The sequence below is a fragment of the Emydura macquarii genome, unplaced genomic scaffold, assembly GCF_026122565.2.
Source record: "Emydura macquarii macquarii isolate MOO-44397 ecotype Brisbane River unplaced genomic scaffold, CSIRO-AGI_Emac_v2 contig_3110, whole genome shotgun sequence".
Classification (NCBI taxonomy): Eukaryota; Metazoa; Chordata; order Testudines; family Chelidae; genus Emydura; species Emydura macquarii.
Window position 1 is genome coordinate 14,106 of NW_027133247.1, and position 18,647 is coordinate 32,752.

Below are 18,647 nucleotides of genomic sequence, written 5' to 3' on the forward strand. Positions count from 1 at the left end.
TACTCCTATAAAAATGTTTATTTAACAAAAATTTCAAAAATACCTATATTTTGCAGGTTTAACCAACATTCAACCAATCATCAAACCTGAACAGAGGACAGTTTTCTCTCACTACAGAAAGAATTAAACCTTTTAATATTTACACAGGTATATATAAAATACACTGGTTTTTATAGGTGATGTGTTATTTGTTATAAAAAAAATTCTTGTAAAACTTAAGAAATGCCTATTGTATACCTTCTTTTGGAGTCTTTCCACAAATCCAATGGGATTTTTCAGTGCTTCTCTCTGGTGTCTGCCTAAACTTTCAAGGTCTTGAACTGCTTGAGTACGTTGAGCCTCGAGTACAGCAATCGTCTGTAACAGTCTCTGATAACTACAGAGACAAAGGGAAACATCTCACTAAAGTTTTCTAGCAAAAACAATGGAAAAAAATCTAAGTGCCAGCCATGATTATCTACTAATAAAGAAGTCAGGCAGTCTCTTGTACACTTATCTGTAAGAGTTTAGCAAAGTATCTTACCGAAACAAAAATGGTCTTGACTGATATTTAAGTAGTTAAATATAAATCACACCAATAAAACAGAAAATTCAGGCATTCCTGTAATATTAAATCCTTATTCTAACAGTTCCCCCATGAAAATGGCAAGAAATCGTGGTTACATAAGGCAAGCTCCTGAGCTTCCCAACAGCTACACGTGACAACTAGCATTGCTCACAAGAGTAAAAACAGAAAGACAAAAATCATGACAATTTTTATTTCCTACTTCAAAATAAACATCCCTCCACCACACCCCAAACTATGACAATGGTTCCTTTATTAAGTATTAACTTATTACTCTACTACCAGGAGAGCGGAGAATGATTGAGACACTCTTCTTCAGAAACAGAGAATTTCACAGCAGCTTCAGATGAAAATACTATAATGCAGTTATTCACAAAGAACAACCAAGAGAGAGAAAAAGACTCAAAATGAACATATGTAAAAATACACGAGTCCAAATTAGACCCCACCTCAACATCTGTCAAGCTGGACTCAACGTCATGCTGTTTTTCCAGCATGTATCATTGCTTAGGAGAGACTCTGTTAACATTCCCCCACAAACTGCCTTCCATAAGTCAAACTGGTGATGAAAGTGTAATATGATATATGTAATATTGTAATATGAACCTTTAAAAATATCAGAGAACTACTTTTTAATAGCTTTTAATATTATAGTTGCCATTGTTTGCACTATCCTAATAGGAGCTGGCTAATAAAATTTCTCTCTTTATTGACTTTGTTCTTTACACATTCATCAGTTTAGTTCCAGATTTTCCAGAAAAGATAAAATTAACATGCACCTCATTTACCCTTTCTGAAAGTGCACAAATATTGTAAACTGTGTTTTATGAATGTGTTGGGTAACTGGCTAAACAAATCCAGTATGGGGGAACCGTACATCGTTTTCTGTTGTTCCTGTAAAAATGTTGCCTATTTTAATTCATTTAGCTTTCTGAGTTGTGTAATGGTGGATGTACTTATATTATATGATCCCAATCCTGCAAACAATTATGCGCCTGACCCCAGTAATTTTTGCATGCACATAGTTTCTGATATGTATACATGTAGATCATGTCTATATTACAGCTTTTACAGTGGCACAGCTATGATGCTACCCCTGTGCAATGCTGTGCAACATAGCTAGGGTGATCTAATTTTTGAGTGAAGACCAGGCCATAATATTAAAATTTTATATTAGTTTAAGCCAGAAGTTCCTCTATGTTTTGCTGGCACAAGCCCATATTAATGAAGTATTTTTCTGCCAACATCCCAGGCAGCACCGCACATGTGAAGTCATGCTGCGGAGAGCAAAATAGCATCTCCATACACTAGCAATTGGCATGCCCCCATCTGCCGATGGCATGACATCGTTTGGGGTCACAACCTACAGTTTGGGAACCGCTGGTTTAGGCCCAAAAATATGACCTGACTTACATTAAGCCAAAAGAGAAAACTTTCAAAACAAAAATCAGTATTGATTTCAATAAATTATTTTTTTCTGTTGATCTTTTAATTAACTGAAAACAAGTTAAACACAATGACGTGTCAAGTACAAGTGTTAAGGATCAAGTGAAGTGAATATGAGTCTTTGCATTGGCTGGAATGGGAGTTGGACCAGGCCCTTCATGTATCAGGTACAAAATGGGCACCTCGTGCCACCAGATCCCTGTGTGTTGCTAATTTGAAAGTTATGAGTTTTCCAATGTTAAATAGTTCTTAAACCAGAAGGTAATTTACTTCTTATTTTTTAAAGAAGAGAACAAAACACGCAAGTAACTGAAAATAAGGAAAGAAGACAAAAAACATAGGTTCAGGTCTGCAGCCTCTGCAAGAAAAACACAGAGCATGTTTAAAATAATGCACATTTCATCTTCTATTTTTTGGGGGGGAGGAGGCAAAGTGTTAACATTCCTCTGTATCCTCTGTGATATACATTCTGAAAATAGTAATTAAACAAGCAACTAATAGGGTGCAACTACTGGAAGAAGACTCCAGTTTCCTTTAAATTAACAAGAAAATATGACACTTATATTTTTGCTATTTTGGTATTTTTGGCAGGAAAATGCACAGGTTTATTTTGGGGAGGGAGAGGAGTAAGGTGACTCAAAGTTCTTCCAAGTTTTTCTGAATACAGTGGCTACATGATTTCATCAAACACATGAAATTTAATATAGTAAGCCTTGAGAATTTGCCCAAGAGACTGAGATGGTTCAAGTGGTTAAGGGCCTAATTCAATGCCCATGGAAGTCAATGATAAGACTCTCACTGATTCCATGGGCATTGGATCAGGCCCTAAATGCGCTAGTCTTTCACTTAGCTTCCAGCATTCACATCACAACTACCACACAACTCTGCACAACCAGCAGTGTGTCTGCCTGAGATAAGCCTTGGATTTCAACAACAGAGGTGTCTCTGGTCAGGATTAAGATACATGGGCAGAACTGTGTAAAAAAATCTCCATAGGCCTGACCCCGTTATCTGTGGCTTTAACCAATACGTAATCCTTCTCTTTCATAACACACACACACACACACACACACACAAAGTTTCAAGAACCAAAGTACAAAATACACAGTTTCAATTAAGTAAGATTTTAAATAAACTTCTCCCCTTTTTATTCCTTAATAAAAACCATGGGTTTCTTAAACTGTTTTCCCCAGACTGTGTTTAAATAACTGCTTTTCAAAAAGAAACCAAGACCAAAAAAAGACCACTCGGTTCAATCACACTGTTTAATGTTTTAGGAAAAACAGTTATTTAAATGACTTTAAATAGTGCATCATTTTTCTCAAGGATTAATGTTTTTCTAATACCAGACTACAAGACAGGGCATGCACACATAAAACAGAGGGGTCATCAGCTTATTATGGCCTTAATATACAGTTGTGGGTGGGCCTAGAGGAAATTACATCTATGAAGAAACAAGAAAATTCAGGTGTGTGTGTAACTGTTTCTCCCCATCATTATGGTCCGGTCAGTTGAATAAGATAAAAAACAGGAATTGCAAGTTCATTGGTTTACAAATTATCTCCCTTTGTTCTTGATTAAAATCAGAAAGGTATTAAAAAAGATGTCAGGAGGAGAATTCAGAAGCATTACATGTGATGTTTATGTGTAGTTATTGTACCTATATCCTCATTAAACATCTCAAACCAAAACAGCTTGCTGAGCAAACTATTCATATAAACAGATTTCCCAGTAATGTTTTTAGCTTCTGCTAAAGATATTTATTTTTATTTGGAGATTCCAACATTCATTAAAGGATACTGTCATATAATTTAGCCTCCAAATTTAAGTTTTGTGAAATTAAATGAAAAGATTCACAAAACAAATTTCTCATTAAATTTTTAAAAATACAGAAACCAGCTTTTCATACAGCTTTTTCTTAAGGTTCCACACTAGCGGAATCATTTAAAAAAAAAAAAAAAAACCCCGTAAATTTAAGTCTCATGGATGCAAAGGAAAGCTTGAAAATGTGAACACTAGAAGTTCAAAAACTAGGAGACAAAAAACATTTTCTTTTTTTATTTTTGGGGGGCCTGGCTCTTGCTTTTTAAAAAAAATTCTTGCAGCTGAAAATTCAAGTTTTAGTACCCTATGTCTCTCTTTTTAAAAAAAAAATTTTAAACATAAAATACACCTACAGATAGCAGGTGTACTGAAATTGAAGCCCCTACAGCTGTCTAAAGCAATCTAGACAGAATATAAATCAATATTGAAAACTGCATAAAACTCATAATGGAAGATCAGTACCTTTTCAGCACAAATACTGTACTCTAATAACATAGCATAGCGCAATCTTTCTTAAAATATTAACATCCTTGCCAAGTGAACCTAACCTAAATCAGTTGTATTATTTTTCTATAATTAAAAAGTGATTAAGTAAGCACTTTATTCTTGGCCTAGTACAGATTAAATGACTAAATCTAGAATGTGCATTATTAGGTTAATTATAGATCTTAAAATTACATTTAAAATAATACTGTCAAATCTTTTAGCCCTGAAATTAAATTGTACTTTTAAAATAGTATTCTAGTAAAAATGTCATCCTTGTTCTGATAGTGCTTTATTTCATATAATAAATGCCCTTCCCAACCCCCATGCTAAATAAATAAACAAAATTAAAAAGTGGAATTGTTTTTTTTCCTATAAATGAACTAAACTGGGATTAGATGCCCCCCACAGCTTTTTTGGGAAATGCAGAATGTGTGATTTTTGCTTGTTTTTTTCAGCACAGTGCATATACTACATTGAGACAAATTTATGCATCACTGTGTGGAACTCTTCAGAGAGTGCAAATGCAAAGCATGAAATATGAATAGTTCTCAAGGATTGACCTTCCTGCGGGGCTTTCATTGCTCTTTCCTTGCCATTCTTTATCTCCCCTTATCTTGTTTCTATTTCAAGTTCCTTGACAAGACAAAAGAAAGTTAAGAGTGTTGCATTCCTGATGGATTTACTGCCTAAAATTTTTCTTCAATAACAAAGCGCCTAGGTATGTAACACATTACACATCATTGTAAACATCAAAATATTAAACTCTTGGCTACTTTGGCCTGCAATCACAACAGACTGATTACTGGAGTGTGACATCATGTGCAAATGAGACTAAGTGATTCTAAATAAATTCAGTCTGGGAAGAGTGCAAAGCAACTATCTTTAATATTTATATATTTTCTATTCCATGGAACAGGATGAATGACTGGCTTTTTCTCCCCACCCCGCCCTTACTGCTTGGTTTTTGTACCAATGGTTCCAGGAGTGCCACCGTCAACACTAACTGGCTTCAGAAGATGCCAGAGGTTTTCATCCTTTTAGGTAAAATCGTTGTAACTGGTACCTTAAACAAATATACAAAAGTTCCTTGTAATATGGAAGACCCATGCTTTGTGTATGTTACACTTAAGCAGTTAGGTTTCCTTAACTACTAGGTTCTCTAACAGCCATCATACTTTCTTCCCTTTTACTTTAAACATTGTTTCTTAATTATACAACCAATTACTCATCTGGCCACCAGTCTATTACTTTTTTAACCATTACAATTTTCAAAGATGCGTACAGATCTAGCTGCATGACTCCCATTTATTTTAATGTGAGAACCAAGTATCCTTTTGAAAGAAAGGAAATTACAGGCTGAATATAAAAATTTCACATCCTCTAAACATTCTTCCTCTCCTATCTATCTATCTATCTATCAGGCTATGTATTCACTGATGGTGGCAAATTTGCCGCTGTCAGATCGACTTCTCTGGATCAACTGAAGACCTGCTCAGTCGATCCAGAAATCGACGTATTAAGACCACCTTCTCAAGTGGTGTAGCACTGTGTCGACAGGAACGCAGTTCCTGTCAGTGCAGTGCAGTGAAGACAGCGTGCAGAAGAGAAGCAGAGAAGTCGACAGGAGTTACGCAAGTTTTTTGCGTAGCTTGCGTAACTCTGGTCAACTACTGCTGAATCTGCAAGGTAAGTGAAGACAAGCCCTCAGTAGTGACATTTTGATTATATTTTTTAAAAAGAGTAGTAAGTAACAAGTTTAATTTTTTTTAACAAGGGTTCTTAAAATGTGCATGCAACTCCTATGTTTAGGATTAGATGCTTCTCTCCAGGGGCACAGACAAAGTGTGTGCATAGTTTAAGTGGCTATTTTCAAAATAGTTTGGTTCATAGACTTTTACTATACATTTTCTAGGTTCTCTCTGAATATAACAGTAGCATTAAAATTCAAGTAAGCTTCTTTGCCTGTGCTAAGTCACCACAAGACAAAGGCCTTGTCTTCCCTTGGAAAAGAAAGCATGTTCTTAACTCAAGTTCACTAACTTGAGGCAAAATCCCAGAGAAGACAAGGCATAAGATTGTGCTTAAAGTAGATAAGGATTATGTATTTAGAGCCTAGTGTCTTCACAAAACACTTCAAAATTTCCAATTGAATTCATACTTTGATGACCCACCAGAACAATACTTCAAACTTTTTAAAGTGAGCCAACTGAAGTCTTAAACAATTTCCTTTGATTAGGACTTTGAGGAATCACCAGGAAAAATGATCCCTTACAAAACAACAACAGAACCATCTCACACAATTAAACAAGTGTACTTTTATTGAACTCACACTGACACATTAATTAGATACGACGTTGATTTAAGTCAAGTTATAGACTTAATCTAAATAACAAACGTCTCTAAAATTGCTCAATTATTAGCATTTATGAAAAATTAATGCAGTTTTCTCCATAGGAACTCTTCCAGTCTATAAAATTAAGATTAGTTTTAACCCACAAATGCCGTGTTAGAACACTGACAGACAACATACGCACTAGTTTGCAGAAAACTTTCCAAATAAGATGATTATCTGATAATTTAGTATCCTATCTAAACAGAGTAGGGTTCTTGGTGATCTTTAAGATGAGATAAAAGGCTATCCTGACACTGGACTTTTAAAAATAAGGTTTTTAAAAGATAGATATAAATTGGTGATAGGACATTGAATTTTTCACTTATAGGTCACCAGTCCCAATCCATTCTAAAGCAGCAGATGAAAAAACATCCACTGTGGCTGGTCAGTAATTTGTTAAATGACTTTTAGGCTTCAATTTTGTTCTGTTGCACAGTTGTCTATGCCACAAAAACCATCAAAAGTAGCAAACTTGTTAATTGTTCATAATATGAACAGAAGTGCCAAATTCTGCATGAAGGATGCCATACCTTCTTCCTTTTAAAAAGCAGTCCCCCCAACAAGGTTTGGGCTTATGCTGGCCAGAAGAGTATTTGTAACACTCCTGTCTCTAGTGTAAATAAACTCCATCACCAGAGTTGTCAGTTGGGCACACTAAAAATCACACACAAAATGTAAGGAAAAAATCCCAAACCCATAATTTGGCTTTTTTTCCTGACCTGATACAGTGGCCTCTCCATTTTCACCTTCAGTTCTTGTTTTAGGTTGGAGATCTGGAGAGAACTGTATCAATTCTGCTATTCTCTCAAGTAAAATAAATTAAGCTTGTGATACCAGCAGGAGATAAACTGAGTTTTGTCAACACCATGTGACAATACAATTGCTTACAATGTCACAATATAGTCAACTTTCTTGTAATTTGCTTATTTAATCATTCAATGGAAGTAGCTAGAGCTTTGGCCTCTTAAAATTTCACATTATATTACCAACTCTGTCTTTTAGGATTTATCAAGTCTATCCAGCAAACTCGTGTATAAGCAAATGATACTTATTTGGCGTTGGTATAGATTGCATATATGTTGAAAACATTTGCATTACCGTACCAATAATAATTTCTTCTCTTACCGTTTGAATGTGGAGTTAACGCTTGGTCTCTGAACCCTTATTCAAATACTATTTTCTCCTCAATCTAATTCTAACCAATGCATTGTTTAAATAAGCAGATAGTTTATGAAATTATCTTGATTTATATGTAGACATGGTAAAATTCAATTTGTATTTTTTATCATTTTGATGGATAATATTGATGTTTAAGTATTTTTCAATGTTAATTTAAATTTTCAAAAGTGGTAGAAAATTATGGAAGGGATCAGACAACAGTGGGGGAGGAGGGCATCAGGCAATAATTATTTGATGACAGTAGATGCTGAGATTAAGAAAGTTAAATCTTTATAACCATTAAAACATAAATTGTCCACATAATATGCCGAAGTATACAAAGTAAATATCTTTCATTCAAACTCCAATATGTTCTCAAGCAGCATTTTTCTTGCTTTGTCTATTTGTATATGTTAATTATTATTGATGGAAATACTTCTCTTTGGGTTGTTTGTGTACAATGAAATCAACATTTACTGATAAAAAATAATCCTTCTAAGCCTATTTATAAGGTTACTAGAGAAGAAAGTTCACAACTGTTAGATAGGCCTTGTTACAGAATATTTTCATTACTCTGGAATTTTACATTTATTTAATAAAAAGCAAGATATTGAATTCCCTGCAATTTATTGTTTGTGTGCTTTTCAGAAGAGATCTTAAAAAGAGTGGTCCTGTCAGCTGTCTGTGGACCTTGAACATCCTATGGCACGTTTCAGAAGACAGAGGTTTTGGTTTTGCTCGTGACCTTTGCAACAAAAATATTTCTTCTCTTCCTTACCTAATGTTGTGCACCTGTTGGATGTCACTTTCCATAGCAAAAAGTGGCTGCATTTCAGTGGTAGTCTGAATATATGTGAGAGCAATTATGGTGCAAGATCAATTCTTTGGATCTATGGTGCTAAACAAACATCATACTTTTCAGTTTTACAAAATCTGAAATACCAATTTCTTGCTACTATGCACTTAGATACATTATTTTAAATGAAAGAGCAATATCAGTTTGTCAAGCATCATTAGATTAAATCTTTGTTTTACTGCCATCTACTGGCTCTCAAGTAACACAAGAGAAGTCTCATAGTTATCACAATGGTTTGTTTGTTTTTATTTCCCCCCCCCCCCACTAAAATAGTGATTCAGAAGAAATCTCATTAGATGCTGGGCTAAGTAAGGATGAGTATATTACATACTTTATATTAGTAGAATGTAAATTACTGCAGAAAAAATATTAATGCATTTAGAATGTAAAATTTAACCCAAAACAAACAATAGGAGATTGGCTTTCCACAGATATCTATTAATCATATCAAATATTTTCTCTCCTAAACAGCTGTATTTTTTTCAGATCAGATGCATTTAGTTGGTACTGCTGGATTTCAGGTATGGCTTGAAATCTTTTTTCATTGACTGTCATAATACAGCAAGTATGACACCATGGCAGAGGACACAAAGTATTTTGAGGCACATCTGAGACTAAAACACAATGAATAGATTGGAGAGAAAACAGAGTCAGAAATAGATGTGGATCCAAATCAGGGACTGATGGAAAACGTAAACAGGGAAGAAGATGAAAAGAGTGTCCTGTTTTTGGTCTCCATTTAAAAAACAAACAAACCAACAAAAAACAACCCCAAACCAAAACAAAAAGCCTATTAATTTTACATCAACTAGAGTTAGGGCTTTGTCTACATAGGGACACGCAGGAAAGTTATCCAAATTAATTAAAGATGTGAATTTACAGTGGATTAGTTAAACAGCATTAAATCTCTGTGTGGATGCTCTACACTCAGAATTAAAGTGTCCTTAACTCAATGTAGTTTAATTCACTTCCCAAGGCTACATTTACACTGTGCCACAGTATAGACTACAGGAGTACAAATGCAGAGCACACCAAACAGGACCCATATTAAAATACACGGGGTACCTTTTAGTTTGAGTCATCGGTGTCCACAGGGGGCAGTTAGAGGACAACACTTTTGTGAACTCTTATTTGCACTCTTTTAGTCTACATGGCACTGCACTGATGACAAACCCCACGTGAAATAAACTAAACCGAGTTAAGGGCACTTTAATTCTGAATAAGAGCATTCACATAGGGATTTAATGCATTTTAACTAATCTGCTTTAAATTCACTCCTTTAGTTAATTTGAATTAACCTTCCTAAGTGTTTCTGTGTAGACAAACCTTTACATTTAAAAATTATTATACTTAGTATTGGGCATTTGACCAGTGCAAAACTAATTGGTCAATTGACTGGTCAAATAATGTAAAAAATGATCAAATATTTTAAAGCACTAATTTATTTGAACAGTAACAATAGCAACAAAAGAGAGTAAGCCTTTATTGTCTCAAATAGGCTCAGATTTGGATAGATACATATGCCTAATTACAAAAAACAAGTTACTTAGCTAAGTTATTTTAACTGAGAAAAATGTGAAACACAATTAAATGAAGTTCTAAAATAAATAAAAGAATGGCACTATGTAGACTGCTGCCTACATCAGAATATTCAGGCTGAAATATCTGACGATATTTGACCATGCTCAAATAATAAGTGGTCAACTGACTGGATTGCCAAACCTATACTGGGTTTGAAAAAAGTGGCATGTGGTGGGTAAGAATACTTGAATCCCACAACCATGGACATTAAACATCTACTGTTGGTTGTTTTTGAAACTCATTGTGCAGTAGTTTTCCACTATAATTATCCACTATGTTCAATACAGAATGCACTCTATTGTTTTCTGAAAGTCCTTATAATTCAGTATTACTGCCCACTTAAATGTACCAGCTAATTTCCAATATATAATGAAAAGAGACAAGGTGGATGAAGTATCTTGCACTGGAAAACTTCTGTTGGTGACAGACACACTCTGTGTGGCTCAAAAGCTTGTCTCTCTCACCAACAGAATTAGGTCCAATAAAAGATATTACCTCACCTACCTTGTCTCTAATATCCTGGGACTGAAATGGCTACAATGAAACGAAGTATTTAACACTTTTGTAGTGCTTTCCATCTTCAAGGTGCTGCACATACATAACTATGTTAATTTTCCCAAAGACCTATGAGGTAGGTAAATTCTGCTTTGTAAATGTCAGCGCTATTTTTTTTCCATTTGTCATCTTGTGGATTCCCTCAAAAATGTTCTTATGTTCCTACCTTGACCCATAACCATAATATTCACTAGTTTACTAGCTTTATTAGTTTATTTTCTTGACATCTTCCCCTTTAAGAGAACTGTACACCACACTCATCATTAGGACATTTAACAATATATGCAGCAAAGAATAATAAATCCCTCTCTGCAAGTACTTCCCATTTAAAACTCTATTTAACCTTCCAAACCTACACATCTTTCACCAACACCTCTAGGCTGCCTGTTCCCCAGAGAGCTCATAGCAGTATTTACTTTGTTTCCTTTGTAGGTTGCTCACTTCTTACTTCCTGCTCTGCAGCTGCTGACTTAATATCCCTCCAGGATTACATGGTGCCTCCACTCCATGTTACCAGAGATCATGTGGCCTCTGCCTGTTTGCTGACTACTTCCAATTCCTCTTCAGCCTTGTTACAGCTCTTCTGCATGTTCCAACTATTCTCTAGTCTCTCCTATTTACAAACAGCATTTAGCCTAACTCCCCAAAAGGCTTTACTCCTCTCAAATGCTTTAGTCTACTGTTTTTCACATTATGTGGCATCTGCATGATCTTCTATTCCTCTTGACACCAAAATTTCCACTTAAGGGAACCAAGTTCCTATATAATTCCCATGACTAAGTGTTAGCTCTTCTGCTGCTAAAATTTCACACTGAGAAGTACTGTTTCTCCAAAATTTTTCTTCCTCCTTCTGTGTGCAATTAGCAGTAGGACTAAACCCTGATCATAAAAACTAACTGAAACATTTTAAGTTCCCATATAACTGAGTAATTTTGATAAAACTTTTAGCCACCTTCAAATATCAGAAAAGCAATAAGCCAGGCTTCTCTGAAAACATACACTTTCTCTAAAAACATCCACTCAATGTGCAGCGACAATCAAATAAGCTAACAGAATATTAGGAATCATTAGGAAAGGGATAGATAGTAAGACAGAAAATATATTGCCTCTTTATAAATCCATGATATGCCCACCTATTGAATATTGCATGCAGATGTGGTTGCCCCATCTCAAAAAAGATATACAGGAATTGGAAAAGGTACAGAAAAGGGCAACAAAAATGATTGGGTATAGAAAACCTTCCATATGGGGAGAGTTTAATGAGACTGGGACTTTTCAGCTTGGAAAAGAGATGACTAAGGGGAGATAGAAATCATGACTGGTGTGAAGAAAGTAAATAAGGAAATTTTATTTACTCCTCATAACACAAGAACTAGGAGTCACCAAATGAAATTAATAGGCAGCAGGTTTAAAACGAACAAAAGGAACTATATCTTCACACAACACACAGTCAAGCTGTGGAACTCTTTGCCAGAGGATGTTATGAAGGCCAAGACTATAACCAGGTTCAAGAAAAACTAAGTAAGTTCATGGAGAACAGGTCCATCAATGACTATGAAAAGGCTGGAAAAAGTAATGAGTGATATGGTTCACTCCAGTCAGGTGGGATTTATTAAGAAAGACATGGTTCAGATAAACACAAGTCAGTTGATTAATGTCATGGCATTCCATGAATGCACTAGAAATTCCCATGCAATCATTTCACTCAGTGCAGACAGCCTTTGACAGAGTGAACTGGCAGTGTCTGTTTTCTACTCTGGATAAATTTTGGTTGGGGAAATCCTTTATTTCATGGATCAAGCTGTTAGGATACAAGAGTTGGATTGTAATGTATCAAATTGCACAATATTTCCCCCCTCCCCCACTGCCCTTTGATCTGTTTCAGGAAACTAGACAAGGATGCCCCTACTGTTCAATATAGCATTAGAACCATTTGGAATACTAATTAGGGAACACAAAGGTATTCAATGGATCAAATCAGAAACTCAACAGATAAAAATCTTCTGTATGCAGAGGCCATCCTATTTACCAAAAATCTGGATCAATTTAGCCCAAATATCCCACAAACAATAGATAACTTTGGTAAATTCTCTGTTACAAGATAAATTGGGGTAAATCGGAAGCAATGAGGATTTTATTGGATCTAGCTGGAAGTGACTCTCCTACAAGGACATTTAGATGTCAACAGACAAACCTCAGATATCTTGGCATCCTGTTCCCTAAGGAAATTAAAAACAGTCAAGATTAACCTAGTCCCTTTAATCATGCAGTTACCAAACAATTTAAATAGATGGCAGGCACTACCTCTCTCCCTTTGAAGAAAAACAAAATCAAAATGAATACTTTTCCCAGGATCCTTTTCATTCTGAATTCTCTCCCTATCTATAGTCCTCCCTTTTATTTTACCAAAATCAACAATACAGTCAGGTCCTTCCTGTGGGCTGCTAGTAACAAACCCAGAATCTCCTTAAATAGATTATAGCTCCCTGTCAAAACAGGTGGGTTTAGATTTCCCAACCTTAAACTTTACCATCAGATAATAATTCTTAGCCAAGCAGCACAGTGACTAATTCCCTCGCACTGCAGAGCCCCAGACTGGCTACAGTTGGAAGCAGAATTGATGCTCTTTTTCCCCTTTCCAGTGCACTACACGTGGATTATTATCGATTACTTACAAAATAATTACCAACTATTGTGGGAGCCAGAAATACTTGGCATGTCTATTAAATTTAAGAACAACACCTTTCTACATAGCAAGGCATCTACCTGGGGTAGCTTGAAACTGTATAGCAGAGCACCCCATCCTTTACCCAGACTCGATTAGGAAAGGGATTTTTGACCATCAGTCAATTTATTGAAAATGATACCTTCCTTCCTCTTAAAATATTAAAAGAAAGGTTCATTCTAGAGACTAATAAGGAGTGGCAATATATCCAACTTTTTAAACATGCCATCTCCAATCCGTTTGGCCACAATGCCTGCACTACCCGGACACATCTGAACTGCTTTTATTTCACTAAAGATTACCCAGATTGACAAAACCTGCAGCAACACTGTATGCACCCTTGGCCAGCAAATCTGAATTAAACACAGATTCCCTAAAAAAGAAATGGGAGCAGCAACTATGCCAATTATAGTCTGCTAAAAATGGGGGGGGAGTGGGGGGGAGAATTTAACTACTGCTCTAAACTGTTTCTTGGGCCTCTGTTTAGAATTAATCCAGCTGAAAATCATATGGAGGATTCACTGGAACCGACTCTTCAAAACAGGTGCTTCTAAGTCAGACAAATGTTGGCGCTGTGATTCAGCAGCTGCTAACTTAACCCATATGCTCTCAGAATGCAATTATACCCATATGTTTTGGGCAGAACTTAATTGCAGTGTTAATTTTTTTCCTATCAGACAAAATTGTGTTACAAGCTAAACATGTATGGATGTTAACTGGAATGGATGTTTACGAGAAGCTGAATAAATGTAAACATTATTAGTGCTCAGCTGAGCCAAAGTTTGCTAAAAGATTAATGCTACAAAAAAATGACCAGCAATTGACGACGTAAGCACAGACATCATAAGTTTGGCTACCATGGGTAGAATTGTATATTATAACAGAAATACTCAAGAAAAATTCTCAGATATAGGATGCTTTCCTAGAATTATCTGCAAGATCTCATTAAATGCCTGGGCACTTCCTTCTCTCCCCTTCCTACTTACTTACTCCCCTTCCCCCTCATCTTTACCCCCATTGCTCTTAATTTTGCTTCTATTCTTCATCTTATTTCACTTTACTTCGTTGGATTTTTATAAACAAATTGTTTGTAAATTGTGTAATACAAATAACTGATATATATTTAACCATTCATTCAACCATTCAAGTGTAGGTAAGGTTAAGTAGAAAATGGTTATTATATTATGAGAAGTTTATATACTATGAAAAGTTTATGCATAGTTTGTTTGGTTTTCCTGTATATTTTAAACATTTAATAAAAATTAATAGAAAGATTCCCATATAAAATAAGTCCTGTACCATATGTAGGTTGGCAGAATATGATTTTTTATATCTAATTCTGACAGATACTATTGATGATAATTTTTAAGCATTTTTTTCAATTTTTATAAATTTACATTTTCACAGTTGTGGAAAATTATGGGAGCAGTCAGACAATAATTATTTAATGACAGAACTGAGATTCAAACAGCATAATAAACATTTACTGACATTTACCAATAAAAATCTAAGCCTTCCAAATTTAGGCCATGTCTACACTACAAAATTATGTCAGTTTAACTTAAGTCACCATACAGCCACTGCAGTTATTAAACTGCTTGTGTATATGCGCAGTTGGCTCGTTTTGGCAGTGCACATCCGCACCAGGAGCATTTATATCTATTGTATTGTGAGTATGGGGCACTGCAGGACAGCTCTTGAAGGCCAGAAACAATGGACATAAGCAAAGCAGTGTTTACACTGACACTGTATCAACTTAATCACATCTATGCTGTCTGGGGAGGTGGTGTTACTAAATCAGTGAGAGAGCCACTTGCATCAGCAGGAGCCAAATTTAAGTGAAGACACTTCCACAGCAAGGTCAACACAAGGCAGCTTACATTGCTGAGACAGATATAAATTAAGAAAGTGGGAGACCTGATACACTGAAATAGGAAGGTTATTCTAGGGAGGCACTTTTCTTCATATTTAATTTTATGGTGGGGGGACATGGTTCCACATTTCTAGCCATTTTTAGTATTTTAAAGCTGCCAAGATATGTTGATAATTTCATTTACCCTTGTTTGCACAGTATTTAGTGTCGAATTATTTTTCTAGTTTTCCATATGCATCAATGGAATACAGTATACTTTGGAATGGAATGGAATACAGTATAATGTCAACCCCAAAAGTTCAAAATTAATGAATCAGACTCCTTCAAAAATATCACAAGATCATCAGAATTTTTTTTTTTGAAATTGTATTTTGGCCTGTCTTTTGATTTTGAACTCCCCCTGCTCCACCATCACAGTGTGTGTCAATTAATGTTCCCAACTCTCTCAAATTTATTGGGAAAGGTGATTTTGGTCCCTGGTGCAGGAGCTCTCACACCTACGTCCTCTCATCCCCCTGCTCAGCAATTAAGGCTGCCCTCCCATCAATTTAAGTCCACATCAGTTTTGACCCTCAGCCCCTCAATTCTTAGCCTAAGTCTGCCCTTCTCCACCTAACTGCTGTTCCTCTTGCAACTCTAGGGGATCGTCACACACCCCCCCCCCATACACACACACACCATTTCTCAGGCCTGGTGTTGCAAAGGAGGTGGCAGGGAGGGGGAAGGAGGACCACGCTGAGCTCAAAGGAGGGGAGGAGGCCATCTTGAGCTGCTGGTATCTGTCTATTCCCTTCCCTCCTGCAAGAATGGTGTTGGTTCCTGGGGTGAGGAAGAGAGCTCGACTATTTTCGGTGCAGCAGACCTGGTTGGGCTCTGGTTGGGTGCTGTTCCCCCAGTCAGAGGGGTTTTTCCCTAGACAGTGCTCAAATTCACCCAACCCAGGTGAAATCCCACAGCTCACAAAAAAATCACAAGAGTTGGCAATGCTGTTGTTTCATTAGGGATTTCTCCTTGGTCATTTATGTAGATTTTCACTAAGCAAAAAAGCAAAGGGGCCAGAATAAAGTACTTAAGCACATACTCTTGTTCTAAGAGTAATTGCAGCTTAATCCCTTAGGTATTGCATTATGCCAATATTATAAAACTACAACCCCGTTATATAGGGCATGACTTACAGTCATGAACAGTTTAATGAGTACTGATGAAAGGGATCATTTTAAGGATAACCTTCAGATTAAAAGTTCAACAATCAGAAGGCACAATAAAATGCAATGGCAGGAAGATAAAACTAGACAAATTCAAACTGGAAATAACAGGCACATTTTAAGCAATGAAGATAAATAACCATTGTACAGCCTACCAAAGCATGCGGTGGATTTTTCATCACTTAAAATCTTTAAATCAAGTAAGACATTTTTCTAAAAGATATGCTGCATTAAAAAGCAGAGCTATTGAGTTTGGTGAGGGAATCACTGGGTTAAATTCTATGGCCTGAGTTATGTAGCTCAGATTAGATCATTATAATGGTCCCTTCTGACTCTAAAATCCAATATAAGACAAAAATGTGTTGGCATTTTTCATAACTATTTATGTAATAAAGTGGATGCTTTCAATAAAAAGTCTCCAAAATGTGTACCAATAATTTTTAAAAAATCAAAATATGTTGCACTGTATTACAAAAGTAATGAAAATAGTACTGAAAATATACCATTAGCCTTGAAAAATTCCACATACCTACTCAAGTTTTTGTTTTATTTTTGTTGTTTTTTGTTTTGTTTTAGTGTGGGGGTAAAATCTCTCTTTTTATTACCATCAATCATACTGGTAAAAGGCAGGTAAGCAGATTTTGTCCCTGGGCTGGGAAATTTGCATAATGATTTTTTGCGGCTGAATCATTATATAAATCAATAGTATGTCCTCACCTTGAATACTGTGTCTGCCCAACAAAAGAGTGAGAGAGGACATAGTAGAAACATAAAATAATGAATGGAATGTTAAAGTTCAATGGACTATTCCTAGTAAGAACAAGAGGGCACCCCAATCAAACTTAAAGGTATTTATTCCCTTTACTCACTTCTAAGCACCACATAATTAATACCTAGCACAAATGGGTATTGGCACTATTGTAATACAATGAAACATCATCATCAACCACCACCTATGGAAATCACTTCCCAAAGGGATTGCTGAGGCAAAAATTTTAGTGGCTCTTGATGGGCATAGGTCAACTTACAGCCTCCACTGTAATTACATCGGTGGCTGATGTCCACGCTGCCCTCCTTGGGTCGGTGGAGTGCATCCTCACCAGAAGCACTTCCACTGACCTAAGGGGCAGTGTGGGGAGCCAGGAGCCCACAAGTTCCTGGCTCCCTGTGGGTTCCCCCACCCTCCGGCGGTCTTAGACGGGAGCCTGGAGAAGCCACCGGGGACTTCTCCCCTCCCCGTTCCCTGCTGGGAGCAGGAGGAAGCCACCCTGGGCTTCTCTGTTCCCCGCTCTCTCTCGGAATGGGCAGCCATGTTAATTTCATGGCTCAGCCGTATAATTGACAAGGCTGCCCCAGCGGGGAGCAAGTGGAGAAACACCCAGGCTTCTTGCCCCGCTCCCGAATGGGAACTGGCTGCCTGGGCTTACAGCAGCCTGGCTTGGAATTGTCAAGAATAACAGCCCCCCAACGCTGATGTAAGGGGATGCAGTGTCCACATTGACGCTGCGTTGCTCTAACTAAGCCTACAAAAGCCCTGCATCTCTCGTCGAGGTGGTTTTAGTTTGTCGAAAAAACAGGGCAGTTTTGAAATTGGTTAAGCTTAGATAGTCTACAATTAATTTACTTTGAAATTAGTTAAGCATTTCCAAATCAGTAGGTGCCAAATATTGCTACCATCTGTTTTCTTTCCTTTTTAAAAAAGTTCTTTAAAATAAATTTGTTTTAGATTATTAATTATACTGCACTGTAGTGAATATGTATGCTTTTATATATTTTAAGATGACAATGGAGCTCAGGATTTGAAAAAATTTACTTTGATATTTAGTAGCAGCAGCCTGGCCTACACTAGAGAATTAGGTTGACAGAAGGCAGCTTATGTCGCCCTAACTCTAAGCATCTACACTAAAACGTTGCTCCCATCGATGTCACATGCCCACTATGCTGACTTAACTCCACCTCCATGAGAGGCATAGCACTTAGG

General features: G+C 36.4%; 1 protein-coding gene across 5 annotated transcripts in view; it reads right to left on the minus strand.

The window, feature by feature from the left end:
* Positions 1-18,647, minus strand: part of LOC137141663 (ZZ-type zinc finger-containing protein 3-like) — an 82,409-nt gene that overhangs the window by 12,347 nt on the left and 51,415 nt on the right. For all 5 annotated transcript variants that reach the window (XM_067530677.1, XM_067530676.1, XM_067530672.1 and 2 more), the window contains exon 3: positions 238-376. In XM_067530677.1, the coding sequence (XP_067386778.1) occupies positions 238-376 (139 nt within the window). The remainder of the gene's footprint in view (positions 1-237; positions 377-18,647) is intronic.